The 20750-nt window shown below is 38.0% G+C and overlaps 1 protein-coding gene and 1 pseudogene across 1 annotated transcript in view; one reads left to right on the top strand and one right to left on the bottom strand.

The window, feature by feature from the left end:
- The window catches only part of eppk1 (epiplakin 1), a 33609-nt gene that overhangs the window by 8685 nt on the left and 4174 nt on the right, over positions 1–20750 (top strand). Inside the window, exon 2 of the mRNA XM_016281393.1 lies at positions 7405–12668. Within this exon, the coding sequence (XP_016136879.1) occupies positions 7432–12668 (5237 nt within the window). The 5' untranslated portion in view covers positions 7405–7431. The remainder of the gene's footprint in view (positions 1–7404; positions 12669–20750) is intronic.
- Positions 13324–18773, bottom strand: LOC107592035 (F-box/LRR-repeat protein 6-like; annotated as a pseudogene).

The following is a 20750-nucleotide window of genomic DNA, read 5'->3' as shown; positions in this document are numbered from 1 at the left end:
CTCTTCCAGAGAATAAAACTGCTCACAACCCATCTGAGATAAATTAGACATATCTGATACATCTGATCATCCTCACTTTCTTCCTCTCTTTCAGTATTAGCCATTTCTCCTGTTTGTTTGCTCTCCAAATTCACTATCCTTTCAGCACTTGATTTATCCATATCAACAAACATCACTTCTACACCAGTTTCTAATCGTTCCACCTGCTCTGCCTCCTTCACAGTTTCTGTCATCACCATCTCTTCTACTACTTGTGTCTCCCCATTAACCTTTTCTACCACCTTAAATGCTTCCGTAGTAGGCCTAATCTCACTCTCAGTACTAACATTACCTGAAACGTCTTCATTACGCACATTTTGATCCTCAGTTTCCACTGTTTCTCCTACAGTTTCTTCCACCCTTCCATTCTCATCATTACTTTGACTTGCCTCATTCCTCACCCCTTCTCTATGTGGACATAACAATCTTACATGTCCAACTGAGCTGCACTCAAAACAGCGCATTTCCCCCGTGCTCGCATTCAACATGTACGATTTCCCCTCATACACGCAACGGAAAGAATGATAAATGATAACACATGCTTCAAGGATTCATGTTTACAACCAAGCGGAACCATCTTAATTCCACTTTCAAACTTTCCATACCTCGATAACTCACGCTTTATATCTTCATCCGGAATAAATGGCGGGACATTTGAAATTGTTACCCTTACAGTTGGCGATACTAAAGGTTGAACAATAACAAAAGCTCCACTTACCATTATGCCCATTTCTACCAAACGATTCACCAGTTGCTCCTCCTTTAAAAAGCTACGAACGTCCAGCAACACATCCTCCACCGTTACTCAAGCTTGAGTGATTCATCTAATTCTGTGAAGGAGCGACAGAGACGGCGTTCGCACAACCAGATGCGATGCCATCCCTGCTCTCACCACGTGAAAACCTACTGCTTAACGAGTCAATAAAACTCACGCTAAACTTTGCTTCTACAATAAATATTACTCAAAAGAAAAATTGAAAGACAATAGAAAAGTCCATATAAATCCCCCTCACTGTGAAAACCTCTCCCACTTCAAACCAGAAATTAGGAGAGCGAGAGAGAGAGATAATTTAATTTAATTTAAAACACCTTTTATTACAATAAGTCACGTTTTGTTAGTATACTTGCTACAACAATTCTAAATGTTACATCATGTCACATAAACACCAACAATAAAAAACATTAAAATAAATTACATCAAAGATGTAAAAAAACAACTCTTCTTCAATAACCAAGCATAAAGCTCCATTACCACACCATTTCTTTTCAAAAGTTTCTAAATCCTTCGTAGACTTATAAAAACAAAAATCAACCAACACTCGTGATTTTACCAAATTTAAAAACACAACCACCACATCTTCACCAGACAATCTTTCAACCTTGTTTTTCCTGCTCATATAAATAGCTAATTTAGCCTACCCTAAAACAAAATTCAAAAGCTGACATGTAAACCTATTACCTATTTAAAAATTTTAAAACAAAAACAAAAATTTTCATGAAAAACAATTCATTAAAGGAAGTGAAAATTTTTCCCAAAAATAAGAATAACTGTTTCAATCTGTCACATTCCATGAAAGCATGAAACACAGTTTCTCTTTTTGAACAAAAAGGACAATCAAACAAAACTTCATGATTAATAACAGAAATAAAAGCATTAACTGCAATGGCGCCATGAAGAAGTCTCCACTGTATATCCCCTGACCTTTTGAGTAACGGTGGCTTATACACTTACCTCCATTCAGGTTTCACACTCTCTTCTATACCCAATATTTTACGCCAAGGTGTGTCAACTTTTCCATTCAAAACCTTTTTATTGAAAACTTTAACACATATCTTATAAAAAGCCTTACCAGCTACTGTCAAAAAGTCCAAACACAAACATTTTTCACCATCCAAAAAAGGTCCCTTACAACCCTCTAATTTGGGTAACAAAGTAAAAAGAGGGAAACCGTCTTGTAAAATGGGAGCATTTATTAGTCCATTAGTGTCCAATAACAGTCTTTTTTCTTCATCATTGACCAGTGACTTCCAACTCATTAGCATCTGCCACTTCTTCTGTATTTTTAAAGTCCACCCCGGCAATGCGAATCAAAAGTCCCTAAGTAAAGATTTGTGAATTCAACAATAGTGCATTAAGTCCATGAAAGGATGAATTGTCCTTCGTTAAATCAAAACGAGCTCCATTTATTAAAGGCTCCTCCAAAAGCCAGTGGATAGAAGGTGTCATCTCATTCCTCTGTAAATCGAAAAGATTCCAAACCTTAAAAAGGTTTCCATAAAACACTGGCAATTTGCTCACATTTAATTTGGGAGGATCCATTAAAAACAAAGATTTATCCAACCCCACTCCTATAACGCTGTGTAAGATGGAGCATGTAACAGCCCGCCATCCATTTTCTAACGACCCATACAGAAATCTTTGTAAGAATTGCAAACGAAATGCTGCTATTCTACTTTTCAATTGTACCAAACCATGGCCACCTTCCTCCTTAGGTAAAAACAGCACACCCTGTTGGACCCAATGCAAGTTGTCCCAGAAAAAGTTGACCATAATACCCTGAATTTCTACTAGAAGTTGTGAAGGAGGATCCAAGCAGGCCAGCTTACGCCAAAGACTGGAGGCTACTAAATTATTCACAATCAATACTCTCCCTTTATATGACATCTTTGGTATTAGCCATTTCCATTTTTCAAATTTTCCTTTTACCTTATCAACAACCCCTTCCCAATTTTTCTGAAAGAATGCTTCGTCTCCTAAGTACACTCCCAAATACTTAAACCCACCTGTTCCCCAGCTCAGGCTATCAGGCAATTTTGGTTTCTTTTTTAACCAATTTCCAATTAAAAGCGCCTTACTCTTGTTCCAATTAATTTTTGCTGATGATAAAACTTTAAAATCCTCTAGAACTTCCATTAACACATGTACATCATTTTGTCCATCAATTAAAACAACCACATCATCAGCATAAGCAGATAAAATTATATTGTTTTTACAAACAGGTCAATTCAAACCACAAACTTTTTCTCTTAGTTGTTGCAACAAGGGTTCTATAGCAAGTGAATATAACATTCCAGACAATGAGCAACCTTGTCTTATACCCCTACAGACCTTAAAAGGAGTGCATAAGCCACCGTTTATTTTCAGTACACTTTCAACGTCACCATAAAGTACTTTCACTTTATCAATAAAATCCTGACAAATTCCAAAAGCTTCTAAAGTTCTCCACAAATAAGGATGTTCAACCCTATCAAAAGCCTTTTCTTGATCCAGTGAAACAAGTCCAATATTAATATCGAACAACTTGGAGACATCAAAAATATCCAGCATAAGTTTAATATTATCAAAAACAGACCTACCCGGAACACAATAAGTCTGATCTGAATGCACCACCCGATCTATTACCTTCCTTAACCTATTAGCTAAAGCCTTAGAAAGCAATTTATAATCAGAGCATAGAAGCGAAACATAACGCCAGTTCTTGATTTCTAAAAGATCGCCTTTTTTAGGGAGGAGCGTAATGACAGCTCTACTGCTACTCACCGGCAAACTGCCTGAGACCAAACTATCATTAAGCACAGACAAAAGATCCTCCCCTACTTCTGTCCAAAATAATTTATAAAATTCAACTGGAAGTCCGTCAATTCCTGGCACTTTTCCAGAATCCATACTCTTCAGGGCTCTAATCAATTCCCCCATGTTTAAAGCGCCTGAAAGATCTGCATTGCCCCCCTCTGACACTTGACTCAGACCTACAAAAAAAGGACTCTCAGAATCCCACCCTGCTGCCAACTCATTTTTATACAAATTTTCATAAAAATTACAAGCTCTTTCACGTATTTCTGCATGACTAGTTAAAATATTTCCTGTCTCAGAGCGTAAAGCATGCAAAAAACTTTTTTGTCCATTTTTTTTTTCAAGACTAAAAAAATATTTAGATGGTGCATCCATCTGTTCAAGACTAAAAAAACGAGAACGAATCAGAGCTCCTTGTGTTTTCAAACCCAGCAGGTCTGCTAACTGTGTTTTCCTATTCGAAATCATATAATTTTGACTACTCGCTGCATCAGCTAAATTCTGCAATTTAATTATCTCTGTCTCCAAGGCTTTCATAGAATTATCTAACTCTTTGGTGACATTGCAAGTGTACTGTTGACAAAACTGTTTTATTTGTACCTTTCCAAAATCCCACCACTGATTTAAATCTTGAAACGAACCTTTTTTCTTTTTAAAATCTTCCCAAAATACCTTAAAGATCTCCTTAAAATCCTTATTACACAATAGATTTGTATTAAAATGCCAATAGGCACTCTGAGACTTAATTTGATTTAGAAAGAAAGAACACACAACCATATGATGGTCAGAAAAACTTACTGGAGAAATAACACAGCTCTTAAAAATACCCAACTGATGTTTAAAACTAACGATCTAATCTTGCAAGAGACAGAAAACTATCACGAGCATGAGCCTATGTATACTGTCTCTGTCTATCATGAAAATGCCTCCAAATATCACACAGATCATTCATGTTTATGACCTTAAGACGTTCACGGGAAGGCATGTGAGGCTCAATATGATTCCTGTCAATATGACTTTCTGTGCAATTAAAGTCACCACCTAAAAATAGATATTCTTCAGTATTACAATTTTGTAACGTGGAACCTAGTGTACCTAGGAACAACAATCTTTCCATTGCTGATGTTGGAGCATAAACACAGATAAAAATTAGAACATATTTTTCAAAAATTGCTCTTATTTTTAAGAGTCTTCCTTTCACAATCTCCTCAACTTGATATGAAACTGGACAAAGACTTTTCGAAAATAAAATTCCAACACCACCGCTAAGTGTGGTGGTGTGACTTAGGACAGAAAACCCATCCCATTCCTGCATCCAGTCAGCAGCATTTTTAACATCACTGTGAGTCTCTTGAACGAAAGCAACATCTATTTTTTTCTGCTTAATAACTTCAAACAATTCAGTTCTTTTTTTGCTATTTCTTGCACCATTCACATTCAAAGATGCAATACACACTTCAGGTCATGCTCAAAAATAAAAAAACAAAAAGACAGACTGATTTGAATCATATTCATCGAATTAAACTTTTTCACTGCCATCATTCAAATCCACGTTAAGTTTCCTCACTATTTTCTTTAACCGATACACTTCTTTATTTGAAAAACGCCCTTCAGCCATTAAACTTTTAGTTGTTTCCAAAAACTGTCCTACATCTGGGAAATACTCATTAACTAAAACTCCTCTCTTATTTTTCGTTGACTTAAGGAACAGTTTAATGTCATCTACGTCATAATTGCGGCTGGAAAACTCGCTCTGTGACAGAATAACACTCGAGTCAGATAACTCACTATCACTCTCTGAGTCGATCGGATCAGAGGCATCTTCAAGATCCATTTTCTTCAAATGCCGAAAATCACAAACCTTGTCTGACTTCTTCCTTTTCAATGGCACCTTAAACACTGTTTGTTCCGTACCAGTTTCATTAGGCCCACCATCAGCCTCTTGAACATCCCCCATATCAGTTTCCACAACTCTTTTATCGCTTGACTCATCTTTGTCTCCCTCGTCTTCAACCTCTTTTGTACTTTGGATTTCCTCCTGCACTGAAAGCACTGTGTTCTCCGCAGTCCCAGCACTATGAGCGCCATCATGATCACTCACCTGTGCCACCGCTGACTCCACCTCGGCTGCTTCATCGGCTGGTAGCTCACCGCTGTTAGCTGCGCCTTCCGCACTAGCCGTTCCTTGTTTGCTGGGACAGGCTCGGACCAGATGGCCGACCTTACCGCAGCCGTAGCATTTAATCCTGTCGGTGGTTATAAACATTACATATTCAAAATCATCCACTCGGAAATTCAGCGCAAGGTCTAGGTCAGCATCATTGTTCACAATCATGTAAACTGAGTGTCTGAACGACACCACGTGTTTCAGTAGAGGAGAAATGCCACCAATTGGAATTTTTTTAAACGAGGAGACCACTTTTCCATGGCGAGACAATGCTTGCATTAATACATCATCACTAATAAATGGCGGTACGTTCGAGAGAGTGACTCTTTTTGACGATAATGAAAGTGGTAAAACGGGGGTAAGAACGCCATCAAGTATAATTCCTCTCTGAACTAACTCTAACTCTAAGAGCCTTTTCTACTGTACTTAAAAAAATAACGATAGCACTATTCATCCTTGAGGCAGACAATACGCTCTTATTTCCCACAACTTCACCCACAGCTAAACAACAGCTCTCCACACTCACTGCAGATGCCACTTTTACACCGTGACGACACGTGAGTGAGCTCAAGACCCGCACACCTGCATCCGCCATGCTTCCCCTACACCCCAAACCACCCCCTACAAAAGCAAAAACCCCAAAAAGAAAAAAGATCCAAACTACACAACCCCCCCAAAAAAAACAAAGAGAGAAAAAAGTAAAACAAACTCAAACACGAGAGTCACCACTCACGCTCGCTCACAACGCTCACTCACACCCAGCAGGCAACGCACAGAGAGAGAGAGAATAAGAATGCACCTCATACACTTTTGTGCATGATTGTGTAACTGACAAGTGGAAAGCCTTGTCTGGGTCATGTTGATTCTTTATCCTGACATTCTTCAAGAATAAATCAGAATCCTGTATTTCCAGTTTTCGATTGCTTACAAGGTTCATGCTAAATAAAACACATGCACACTTTTCCAAGTGATGCAATGCTCAAGAAGTTTTTTTCCTGTGAGGACAAGTCATAAAAGGGGTGAAGGGTGCTTTCATTGTTAGCACAAACACACGTTTCAACAGGGTTCTGTGGTGTACTGTTTGCCTTTTCTACAGTAAACAAAATATATGGATAACTTAAATGACAAAGAGAGAAAAAAGAAAAACAAACTCAAACACGAGAGTCACCACTCACGCTCGCTCACAACGCTCACTCACACCCAGCATGCAACGCACAGAGAGAGAGAGAATAAGAATGCACCTCATACACTTTTGTGCATGATTGTGTAACTGACAAGTGGAAAGCCTTGTCTGGGTCATGTTGATTCTTTATCCTGACATTCTTCAAGAATAAATCAGAATCCTGTATTTCCAGTTTTCGATTGCTTACAAGGTTCATGCTAAATAAAACACATGCACACTTTTCCAAGTGATGCAATGCTCAAGAAGTTTTTTTCCTGTGAGGACAAGTCATAAAAGGGGTGAAGGGTGCTTTCATTGTTAGCACAAACACACGTTTCAACAGGGTTCTGTGGTGTACTGTTTGCCTTTTCTACAGTAAACAAAATATATGGATAACTTAAATGATTAGGTTAGACTCATTTTTAAATGTGTGACTAATAAGTATTCCTATGTAATCCACAGACTCTGGTGCAAGAAAATCCACAAAAAATGCCAGCTCAGGAAAATTGCGGTTCTCAGGGTCCAGTAGCTGGAGTGTTCCTTGAACATTCAAATGAAACCATTACAATATACCAAGCCTTCAAGAAGCGCTTGTTGAAGCCAGGAACATGTCTGGCACTGTTAGAAGCTCAAGCTGCAACAGGAGGAATCATCGACCCCATCAAAAACTGGACATGGTCTGTAGATGATGCAGTAAAGGAAGGCATTGTGGGACATGAAATGAAAGAAAAACTTCAATTAGCTGAGAGAGCAATCACAGGCTACACAGATCCATACACCAACCAACAAATCTCACTCTTTCAGGCCATGCAGAAAGATGTAATCCCAAAAGAATATGGCATTAGATTGCTTGAGGCACAGAACTCTACCAAAGGGATATATGACCCTACTGAAAAATGTTACCTAACAGAAAAACAAGCCTATGGGAAGGGTCACTATGACAAAGATCTTTTTAGAGACCAAGTGGATGCTCTAAAAGTATTCTATGACCCAAACTCTCAAGAAAACCTCACCTATGCATCACTGATAAAGAAATGCACTGTAGCCCCAGAAACAGGTTTGCTGCTGTTCCCCATCTACATCACATTTAAAGGCCTCCGCAGAGGCGTAACCTCTGCTGAGCTTCTGGCATCAAAAATTATTGACCAACAGACATTTGAAAATCTGCATAAGGGTAAAACCACCACCCAGGACGTGATGTTAATGGAAACAGTGAAAGAATATCTAGAAGGTAAAAAGAACATTGGGGGAGTAGCTGTGCTCTCCACAAACAAGAGAATGAGCATCTATCAGGCAATGAGACAAGGTATGATCATGCCTGGCTCTGCTTTGATTCTGCTGGAAGCCCAGGCTGCAACTGGATTCATGATTGACCCTGTTGAAAACAAGACATACAGTGTAGAGGAAGCCATTAAACAAAAACTTGTAGGGCCAGAGTACCATGCAAAATTGCTCGCAGCAGAACGTGCAGTCACTGGTTACAACGATCCATACACTGGTGAAATTATATCTCTTTTTCAAGCTCTGAAGAAGGAACTGATCGTAAAGGAACATGGGATCCGATTGCTTGAGGCACAAATTGCAACTGGTGGAATTATCGATCCAATAAACAGTCACAGAGTTCCTGTGGATGTAGCATACAAGCGTGGCTTCTTCAATGAGGAAATGAATGCCATCCTTGAAGATTCTGGAGATGACACTAAAGGTTTCTTTGACCCAAACACAAACGATAATCTGACATATCTGCAACTGCTGGATCGTTGTGTCATCGACCCCTCTACAGGACTCACGTTATTACCCATTCACGATCCATCCAGTAGTCTGAATCACACATTCATTGGCTATGACATCAAAAAAGTCTTCAAGGGTGTCATGGTAAAAGTGACATGTGGAAAATACATGGGAATGACTGTTTCGCTCTGGGAATTACTTATGTCTGAATATTTCACTGAACAGCAAAGGCAAGCCTTCATCGAGCAATACAGAAACAAAACACTCACAATTGAAATTATAGTCACCAAAGTTCTGGAGATCATTGAACATTCAGTGAAAACAGCTAATGTAGTTTTTGAAGGTATAAGAGAAAAAGTAACTGCAAACCAGCTCGCTGAGGCTGACATCATCACAGAGAATGATCTAGCAGATCTCAGAGAAGGAAAAAAGACAGTAAAAGATGTTACAGAGAATGAATCTGTGCAAACATACCTACAAGGAAAACCAAGCATTGCTGGTGTGATGCTTCCTGACTCCCAAATAATGTCAGTCTACCAAGCCCGACAAAAAGGAATTCTGAGGCCAGGAACATCACTTGTTCTTCTTGAAGCCCAGGCTGCAACAGGATTCATAATTGACCCAATTGCTAATCGAAAGTTTTCTGTAGATGATGCAGTGAAGGCACGCGTTATAGGGGCTGATCTTCATGCGAAATTAAGTTCAGCAGAGAAGGCAGTGACAGGTTACCAAGATCCTTACACTGGCAAGAAAATCTCATTGTTCCAAGCAATGCAGAATGATTTAATTGTGAAAGATCATGGCATACGTCTGCTAGAGGCCCAGATTGCCACAGGGGGCATCATTGATCCTGTAAATAGTCATCGCATTCCTGTTCATATTGCTTATAAACTAGGATATTTTGATACAGAAATGAATCAGATCCTTTGCGATCCAACTGATGACACAAAAGGATTCTTTGACCCAAACACTCATGAAAACCTTACTTATATGCAGCTTTTGTCCAGATGTGTCACTGACCAAAGCACAGACCTTTGCCTCTTGACAATCAAAGGAAACGACAAGAGAGTCACAATAGGGGGCAGTGCCAAAGAAGTGTTCCAAACCACGTATGTCTCTGTGAGATACGGCAGATTCAGCAACAAGAAAGTGACACTCTGGGATCTCATCAACTCTGAATATTTGTCTGAGGAGAAAAGGCAGGAGCTGTTAAAGCGCTACAAGTCCAAAACAATCACAATAGAAGGAATCATAACAATTATTTTAGAGATCATTGAGAGTAAGGAAGTACAAAGAAATGCTGACCTCAGTGTAAATGGTCTTAGGGGAAAAGTCTCTATTTTGGAGTTGCTGAATTCGGCAATAATAGATGAAAAAACATACAAAAATGTGCTTGAGGGGAAGCTAACAATCAAAGATCTCGCTGAGATGGGCACTGTGAGAAACTTCCTTAGTGGAACAAGCTGTATAGCAGGTGTAATATTGCAAAAGTCAAATCAGAAAATGAGCATCTACCAAGCCAAAAAAGAGGGCTATCTTACCCCTGGCACTGCCTTGTGTCTTCTTGAAGCACAGGCTGCCACTGGTTTTATTATTGATCCAATACAAGACAGGAAACTCACTGTTGAGGAGGCCTTGAAGCAGAAAGTCCTTGTTCCAGAGTTGTATGAAAAACTCTTGGCTGCTGAGAAAGCAGTGACTGGTTACAAAGACCCATACACTGGCAAGACAATATCACTTTTTGAAGCCATCAAGAAAGACCTTATTGTAAAGCAGCATGGCATACGTCTACTTGAAGCCCAGATTGCTACAGGTGGCATCATTGATCCTTTAACAGGTTTGCATTTACCACTTGAAGTTGCTTTCAAAAAGGGTTATTTTGATGCTGACTTAAACAAGATCCTTGCTGATCAAAGTGATGACACTAAAGGATTTTTTGATCCCACCACACAAGAAAATCTGACCTACATGGAGATGTTGGCACGATGCATCAAGGATCCTGAAACTGGTCTTTTCCTTCTTCCAGTCGCTGAAAAGGGGAAAACACAAGAAAAATCACAAAAAAATCTCTCAGATGCTGAGATCAAGGAAGAATTTGAGAAAAACAGTGTTGTTGTTCCTGTTGGCCATTTCTCTGGAAAATCTCTTTGGGAAGTAATACATTCCGTATACTTCACAGATGAACAGAGGCAGCAGTACTTTGAACAATATCGTCTGGGCAAGATAAACATTAAGGATGTTGTCACCATAGTTACCAAAATTATTCAAACAATAGAACAGAAAGAAGAAACTTCTCAAACAACAATGGGCCTGAGAAAACCTGTTTCGGTGCAACAGCTGCATGACTCTGGAATCATTGACACCAAAACTTACAAAGAGCTGCAACATGGTAAGGAGATACTTGAAAATGTGGTTAAACTTGAATCTGTTCAAAGGTACTTGAAAGGCACTGGAAGTATTGCTGGAGTAAAGCTTCATCCATCAGGAAAAGTGTTAAGTTTATACATGGCAAAAACTGAAGGCGTACTCACTTCTGATGCAGTACTCTTGTTGCTTGAGGCTCAGGCAGCAACCGGATATGTTATCGATCCGATCCAAAACACACATCACACAGTCATGGAGGCTGTCAGAGCTCAAATTATTGGACCAGAGATATTGGAGCACTTACTATTGGCTGAACATGCTGTCACTGGCTTCAAAGACCCATACACAGATGAGCAAATATGCTTATTCGAAGCAATGCAAAAAGGTCTCATCCCTCAAAAACATGGATTGAACCTCTTAGATGCACAGCTTGCCACAGGGGGAATTATTGATCCAATTGGCAGCTACAGGCTGCCTGTTCAGAAGGCAATAATGAAAGGATGCGTGAATAATGAGACCAGTGATCTTTTGGCAAATCCTATAAATAGTGAAAAGGGGTTTTCTGACCCAGAAACTAAAGAACCTCTTACTTACCAACAACTCGTGAAGAAATGTGAAAGGAATTCAACCGGCCTGCTGCTTCTCCCAGTAACTGAAAAGAATACTGAAAACTCAACCTACAGTGACAAACAAATAATAAAGGTCTTCAAAGAAAAATCAGTGATCATCAATGCTGGTAAGTTTGCAGATAAACGTGTATCACTTTGGGATGTACTACACTCAGAATATGTCTCTACAGAGAAAAGGAAAGAATTTCTTGACCAATACAAACAAAAGAAACTGTCAATAGAGGAGATAACAGAAATGGTGACAGTAATGATAATTGAAGTAACGACAAAAAAGCATTCATTTAAAGGTCTGAGAAAACGAGTGTCAGCAAGTGAGCTATTTGGGGCAAAAATCATCTCAAAAGAAATGATGGGTAAGCTTATCAATGAGGAAGTAGATGATGAAGATATCAACCAAATGGAATCTATTCAAAAATACCTTGGAGCAACAAACTGTATTGCTGGTGTGTATGTCCAGTCTACAAAACAGACCATGAGAATCTTCGATGCCAAAAATAAGGGTCTTCTGACACAAGGCACATCTCTGGTTTTGCTTGAGGCTCAGGCTGCCACTGGCTTTATAATTGACCCAGTGAACAACAAAAAGCTTTCAGTAGACCAGGCTGTGGCTGAAGGCGTTGTGGGGATGGAATGGAAAAGTAAACTGCTCTCTGCAGAACGAGCAGTCACTGGTTACACAGACCCCTACACAGGCAAAACAATCTCTTTGTTCCAGGCCTTGAAAAAAGATCTGATTGTCAAGGACCACGGCATTCGTCTGTTAGAAGCTCAGATTGCCACTGGGGGCATCATTGATCCTGTGCACAGCCATCATGTTCCTGTGGAGGTGGCTTACCAAAGAGGGTACTTTGATGAGGAGATGAACAAGATCCTCTCTGATCCAGATGATGATACCAAAGGATTCTTTGATCCCAACACTCAGGAGAACCTCACATATTTGCAACTTGTGGAACGATGTGTTAGCGACCCCAAGACTGGCCTAAGTTTGCTCGCTTTAAAAAAGTAGATAAGATTTGATGCAAAATGCCATGCAATATATTCTCACTTCATTAACTACAATCACTGTTCTGTTTCCACTTATGCCAAATACAAATCTGTAAATGTATATCAGTTAACATACATTTTCAGTGTGCATTGCTTACAATATATAACATACTTTTGCAGTTTTAAATTTAGAAGCATCAGTAAAAGCACAAATGCTATTTGTTTAACATTTAAAATCATCTTTTTAACTCATGCACTCTTGCTGTGTTCAAAACAATTCAAATAAACACACAATTGCAATACGTTAGTTTATTTGATCATTTTCATGCCAGTAATCTTTCATTTCATTAAATATTGCTCGTTTACATTGTGATAAAGTCATAACATTCAACATTTATTGCATACCAGCACATGAACATGAGAAAAATGGTTGCAGATTAGGGTAGTAAAGATAAACAAGTATTTATGGGGGAAAAAAAAACCTGTAGTTGCAAATCTGACAAATTGAAAAAGTGGCCTTATCTTTATATACAAATCCCAGATATATATATATATATATATATATATATATATATATATATATATATATATACAAATCCCAGATATATATATATATATATATATATATATATATATATATATATATATATATATATATGAGAGAGAGAGAGAGAGAGAGAGAGAGAGAGAGAGAAATTACATTTTGTACACTTTAAAAATAACTGAATTTAATATCAGAGTTCCTGCAATATATACATGTTCAGTCTAATTTATCCAGTAGTAGCTGAATGTCTTCTCGACCGTGATATACTCGTTTGAGTCCTCTGGGCAGATACCGGCAAGAAGACAGATTCAAGTACTTCAGTGCTGGTGACTGACTTATTAGTAACCTGTGAAACATTAAAAATGGTATCAGAACATCTTAACTATCTACTAAAAATTACGAAAATACCTGCACTTTCTATTATTGCGTATTTATAAACACTTAAAAAATCTTTTGGCAGGTACTAAATGTATGTGCACAGCTACATCATTACCTGAGTGCAGATGAAGTGATTTTAGTTCCACTGAGGTTCAGGGAGCGAAACAAATCAACTCCAGCACCATGTGCAAGATGTCCCATGGCGATCTCCATGTCTTCTTCTGAAAATGGTTGGTTGGCCAAATCAAGCTCCCTGAGGGTGCTGCTCCATTTGTGGGCAAGCATGTGTATGCCTTTCTTGGATGCTACCATGGTATTGCTGTTGAAGTACAGGCCCCAATACAGACACTCCAGTCCTACACAAGACAAGACAGCAAATTACAGGAAAAGCAGCATATTGTATGATCAGATTCTTCCACATTGTAAACTAAGAATAAAATGAGGGGAAAGTCCATCAAACCATGTGATGTTCATATGTGTGTGTGGGGTTTATATTACATTTTCACTACTGTGTGAGGTACATCAATGTTCACTTTCTTCTTATTTAAAAATCAAGACTTACTCTCACAAGGCAGAGCATAGAGGCCAGTGGCTGTGATGCGAGAGCCACCACGTAGGTCCAGCACACGCAGGTGAGGGGAGCCATGGAGCACATTGTTCAGGTCACTGTCAGTCATGAAAGAGTGAGAGGAAGTGGCAATGCACAGCTCCTCTAGCATGGGAAAACCAGATGTTGAACTCGGTGTGTTGCGGATCTTTTTAGGAACTGGAGTGACATTCATCAACCTAAAAGTCTAAATTGCAAAATAATTTAGAAGAAAAGAAAAAATAGGATTGTAATACTTTATATTTGTAGTACCATTTTTATAAGTTCTCATTCTGAAACATGTCACCATGGTCCGTGTACCTACGTATAATTCGTTTTTTAATTTAATATTGAAATCAGCAAAATTGAAAAAAAACGGCACATTTTAGTTTTTCATTTGTTCAAACAAAACGAAAAATCAAGAATTCGGCTTAATTTTTCTTTTTTTCGTTCAGGGACAGAAAACGAGTAAACTACTTGAATATTCGATCTCTACCTGTGGGTGGGAGTGAAACGCCCCTCTCCGCTGATTGGTCAACCAAACATTACAACATAATAATAGTCCTTAAAAAACATAATAGGAGTCATCAGCTGCTATGGATTCTTGACATGTTTATTATTTCTACTACATTTGATCTCTTTCTCTTCATCAAACAACCATATTAACGAATGGCTTGACACAAACCGTACTGAGGCAGAGCCCATGGGACTATTTGTTCCTCAGAGTGCTTGTTTCAGTGATTGACTTTAGTGAAATGTGAATTTGACGTCATGATTTAAAGGCGAAATCGTTTTAGTTATCAAGAACATATCCAAACCCTGAAATAACATTTCGACCAATAAGCCAGTGTCAACTGTGTCAGAAATTAACTTTCCCATAAAAGGCAACTGATTTTCTTTTGTTTTTTCTTTTTACCTTTTGTATGTAATCTTTAATGTTAAATTGTTACATCAAATAAATTAGAATAATATAACAATAGGCTGTTACCAATTACATCACTATTCAGAGATATAGCCTGCGTCTGAAGATGCTTTTAGGTGTATTTACAGGTTAAAGCTGATCAGATGGCTGAATGTGTATTTACATAGCAATTACAAATATATAATGAAATGAAATTAATGTTTTATACAACATTTTTAATACAGAAATATGAATAAAATGAAATGATACTTAAATTATGAAAGTAATATTGCCAATATAGGTGGCGGTAGCCTATTTCATTGTGTTAATAAAGGAGCCTTTTATTTAATCTATTCGTTCAAATTGCTTCATTCATTCATTTAAGAATAAAATGAAGTGGCTGTCTATAATAATTGGTCATTCAATTGTTGTCTATAAAAATGGGTCTTTCAAAGACTGATTCATTCAGGAATGATAGCGTACACCAGTTCTGTGACTGGTTTAGTTAACGAGACACTGTACATATTCAATCGCGTTTGCTTCCATATTTTTTGATCAGTGCTTTACTCCAAAAGTGCGCATATTGTAATATATAAAGTGCGCATGTATTCACATGTTTACCTCATATTTCTTTAAATATAATAGAATCATAATTTCTTAGTGACTGGCAGAAAGACGATTCTCTGCTGATCCATCAGTCAATATTTCGTGATCATAATTCCCACATTACAGTGATGGTTCTGCGTTCTGTCTCATAAAGCATTTACGCAACAGTTTATTTTCAATGTCTTCATTAGGCCACAATAGAGTGAGTTTTGAGTAAAAACATTGTGTATTAATGTCATACTGTCACTGATTTATTTTTTTTTTATTCCCACCGGGAAAAATATAATTCAGCAGAGACAGGAATACACTGACCAGAAGGGGGGAAATCCCTGGGAAATCTCAACACCCACCCACCCGAATTGCAGAATTTATACCTACACAAAAGAAAGCTCTATCTAGGCTCTGTCTCGGTACGATTTGTGTCAAGCCAATCGTTAATCTGGTTGTTTGATGAAGAGAAAGAGATCAAATGTAGTAGAAATAATAAACATGCCAAGAATCCGTAGAAGCGGAGGACTCTTATTATGTTTTTAAGGACTATTATTTTGTAATGTTTGGTTGACCAATCAGCGAAGAGGGGCGTTTCACTCCCGCCCACAGGTAGAAATCGAAAATTCAAGTTGTTTATTCATTTTCTGTCCCCGAACGTAAAAACAAAAAATGAAGCCGAATTCTTCATTTTTCGTTTTGTTTGAACAAATTACTTACATTTTTCAGATTTCAATATTAAATAAAAAAAAAAGAATTATACATAGGTACATGGACCCACCATTAATAAGAGAAGTGTGTGCAAATATTTTTTAGAATTTCAAATAGTAACTGTGCACTCAACTGAAAAATGCCAGCTATGCAATCGCTGCACACTATTTTTCTTGGTCCTAAATTATATTTAACGATATGTCAATTAATACATTTTTTTTTACAAAAAAATATATAAGGAGTGATAATAGATTTGGTTTGTGTACATGACGAACACAGCACATTTTAGGTTAATACCTGAAGTTTAGGGCATCCAATCTGCAAAGCCTGAATACAGATGGGAAGCTGGCAGTATCCTCCATCTAATTTAGTATTGATCTCCAGCAGCATGAGCTCAGGACAGCAACCTTTCTTTAATTTCAGAGACATTTGCATCATCAGAAAAAGTTTACAAATTCACATACTTTTATATAATAAAGACATTTTATAGCATATTTCAAAGTTTATATCATCTTTAAACGGCAGAGGAAGTAAACATATTAAAAGTAAATAGTAAAAATATCAACTTACAGACAAAGCACTGAGTAGTTTGTCACTCTTGGTGCTGTGTGTGAAGTAAATTTTCTTTATTTGGTTGCCGTATGCCTCAATGAAGGACACCAGACCATCAACATTAAACTATATTAAAAAAAATTAACAATACAAAATAATTAAAATTCTTAAAGTAAAAGTTGACATTAAAAAGAAAATGCAGTCATCATTTACTTCTCATGTCATTCCAATACCCTTTTGACTGTGACCCCATGGTTTTAATATACAGTATGTGACTATATACTGACTATATTGATCACTCTTTTCCATGCACCGTGAACCGAAACTTTTCAAAACCCACAAAAATATCATAAAGTAAATAATATGTCCATAATTTGTAAGTCCATCTAACTTTCTTCTTTTCTGTTCCGCAGAAGAACGTAAGCCATACAGGTTTGAAATGATATATGGGTGAATAAAACTGAATTTTCATTTTTAGGTAACTGTCCCTTCAAATCTAAGTAAACAGTTTGCATACAAACCTCTGAGTGTTGCAAATTTATATTCTCTAATGATCGACATTGAGCACCAAGGTTTTGGAAGGCTGTTTCTGTCATTCCCGTGCAGTAAGACAGCTTGAGAGAATGAAGATTGGTGCATGATTGTGAAACTTTCTATAAAAACAGAGCACAGAGATCATCAGAAACAGATTCAGAAAGCAGTCACAAAATTTCACAGCAGATGGATTATTATTACCTGAATTACATAATCAACATGTTTTTTCCAGTGGCAAAGGGAAAACTCTCTCAACTGAGACAATCTGCAGGAAACAGACACAACAAAACTCAGCTATTTTGCATAGATGTGGCTTTGCTATGCGTTATCTCACATTAAAAAGATTCATAAGTTCTTCCAGTTGAAAAAATACTTTTGTTTTTCAGCTAGCCAGTCTATAGTGTTCCTAATCTTCTATTCTGTCCCAGGTAATTGACTCTACTGGGTTCAATCCAGCAGTAGCCAATTGACACAGGTTCGTAGAGGATGCAGCTCCATTCCATAGATGGCAAACTCTGCCAACCCTTTAAAGACAGCAAACAAATGTACAATAAACATAAAGCAAATATAGTATCTGTAGCCAGGTTGGACAGACACTGAATATCACAAATACAGAGTACATGCCTCACCTGCACAGAAAAGGTACGGCTCCATCCTGGAGAACTGCAAACTGAAAGATTTTCACCAGGACCTCTGTTGGCAAACTTTGACCCCAGCAGTCAAAGCTATCAGCATTAATTCTCCAAATCAACATTTTCATCAATAATTTACTCTGTGACTTTGGGAATTTTTGCTTTTACTGGTCCTTTTTTGGTTTTGTTAGTAGAGGTTTTACTCTTGCCTTTTGCATTTACCTTCTCTTTCTTACGTCCCTTCCGCTTGGGCTTCCATGTGCTGTCACCACTATTTATATTTGATATAATCAAAAGCCTGTCCTCTCCCGCCTGGATGGTGTAATTTGGTTTTATAGTTCGTTTCACAGTTTTTTTTTTTTTCTTTTTGCTTTGGTCATCTGTAAGGGAATCCGCTTTTCTTTTCAAAAGTCTTTTTTCTTTTGCAGGTGCAGTCTGGGATGTCCCAGCTGTGCTGGATTAAGTGGCTGACATGAACACGCAGCGCCAGGTGGAGCCTGGGAAGAAGGAATGGGATGGAGCATTGAATAATTATTTAATTAGGAATATTTGTGTATATACGTGTGTAAAAACAGGAAAAGCAAAAACAAGGAAGAAATTGATTATAAATAAGTAGGTAGGCGATATGCACACAGGATGTAACGTGCCAAAAAACGGAAGAAGAAGAAGAAGAAGAAGAAGTGGCTGACATTTGCAGAGGGAGCCTGGAGTGACCATGGCTCTGTGTTTAAGTTGGATTCCTGCAACATATTAAACTGAAACCACTCTTTTATCTGAAAAGCTATTTTACAAAAATCAGCAAACTGCAACAAAAGTGGGAACAAAACATCTCCAATCACTTGTGAGCAGAATAGGATTGGAGAGATGGAAAAGGAGAAAAACACAAGAGCTTCAAAGGGGAGCTGTAACATAGCCACATATAGCCTACTAAAATACAGGCTATTCGAACCATATTTACTCATAGTAGTAGGCCTATAGGACTACTTGTTTTTTATTACAACCCCTGATGAAAATTAATACATTACAAAAACATTGTAAAAATAAAACAATTTGGCTAAAAGAAAGTCATCCCACTCCTCTACGTATACTTCTATCATCGCTTAGATTGTATAGGATTACAGCATCGCGCGCCTTCTTTTTGAACGTGATTTTCTCCAATGAGGGGTAGGAGGGGTCGGAACATTTGGCAAATTAAGCTGCAGAATTTATATTATTGCACTGGTTGGATATTAACTGCTAGCAGACAGAGTGTCATTCAATGCATTGGAGATTTTTTTAAATAAGACCCAAAAACCACAACCCACGACCCGAGATTTTGTCACACAACTTTCCAAAAAAAGAAGTCCAAAGTAGCATATAATATGCAGACTTGGCAACTCTGGTTAGCGAATGTCGTTATATCCGCTTTCGTGCTCAGCGAAGAGAGACTCAAAATAGCAAAGAAATCAACCAGGGCGAGCGATATTATAAATATTCCCTTTGGTAAAGGAGAAGCTAAGGCAATAATTAAAAAATAAATGATGAAGAAATGGCAGGACAGATGGGACATGGATAATATGATGGTATACAGAAATTGATCAACGCACAGAGTGGGAATGCAGGAATAGAAGGGAGGAGTTAGTTCTAACCAGGCTGAGGTTTGACCACACAGGGTTAAATAAAACATTGTTTTTGTTAGGTAAAAGTAAATCAGATGAATGTATGGAATGTAAAATCACAGAAAATGCAGAACATATATTGTTACATTGTAGGAAGTATAGGGAAGAGAGGATTAGATTAAACCAAAAGATAAGTCAGACAGGAAGAAAATGGAACCTTGAGGGTGTTTTGGGAACAACAGGAGAAGGGGTTAAAAATGCACAGGATGCTGTTGTGGAATAACTGAAGGATACAGGGGTATATTATAGTATTTGGATAGTAGTGCGATAATAATAATATATATATATTTGTATTATTATTATTATTTTTATTATTATTATTATTATTATTTTGATAATGTAAAGTGCATTCATTGAGATATAATCCATGCTGCATACTCTGATACAGTAGGTGGAGGTATGCACCTGATAAGTCATGGTTGCAATCCACCAGGTCAAGTCAAGTCAAGTCTGCTTTATTGTCAATTCTTCCACATGTACAGCACATACTCACAGAGAATTGAAATTGCGTTACTCTCAGACCCTTGGTGCATACAGATAACACTACAGTAGAACATAAATACAGATAGATACAGATTAAATACAAAATACAACTATACAAATATACAAATAAGGTCAAATGTAAAAAAATATATAAAGCACAAGGCATATGGCAGATAGAGTGCAAACCAGTAAAGTAAACAACAGTGCAGATATAATGATTGTAGTGCAAAAAAATGATTTGTAGTGCAAAAGAGCTTATTCAGACTGATTAAAGTGACAGTGTGTGTGTATATTTGGGAGGGGGGAGTGGGAGAGTCCGTCAGAGGGTCAGAGTTCAGTGGTGCGTGGGGCAAAAGAGGGGAGGGGGGGCATGGTCGGGAGGGAGTTCTGCTTCCTGACAGCCTGATGGATGAAGCTGTCCTTCAGTCTGCTGGTCCTAGCCTGGAGACTCCGCAGTCTCCTCCCTGATGGCAGCAGACTGAAGAAGCTGTGTGGCGGGTGGGTGGGATCACCTGCAATGCAGAGGG

The sequence above is a fragment of the Sinocyclocheilus grahami genome, unplaced genomic scaffold, assembly GCF_001515645.1.
Source record: "Sinocyclocheilus grahami isolate Dianchi unplaced genomic scaffold, SAMN03320097.WGS_v1.1 scaffold149.1, whole genome shotgun sequence".
In the NCBI taxonomy this organism is placed as follows: Eukaryota; Metazoa; Chordata; class Actinopteri; order Cypriniformes; family Cyprinidae; genus Sinocyclocheilus; species Sinocyclocheilus grahami.
The sequence above is the reverse complement of the archived record's forward strand: the minus strand, read 5'-3'. Positions and strand labels throughout refer to the sequence as shown.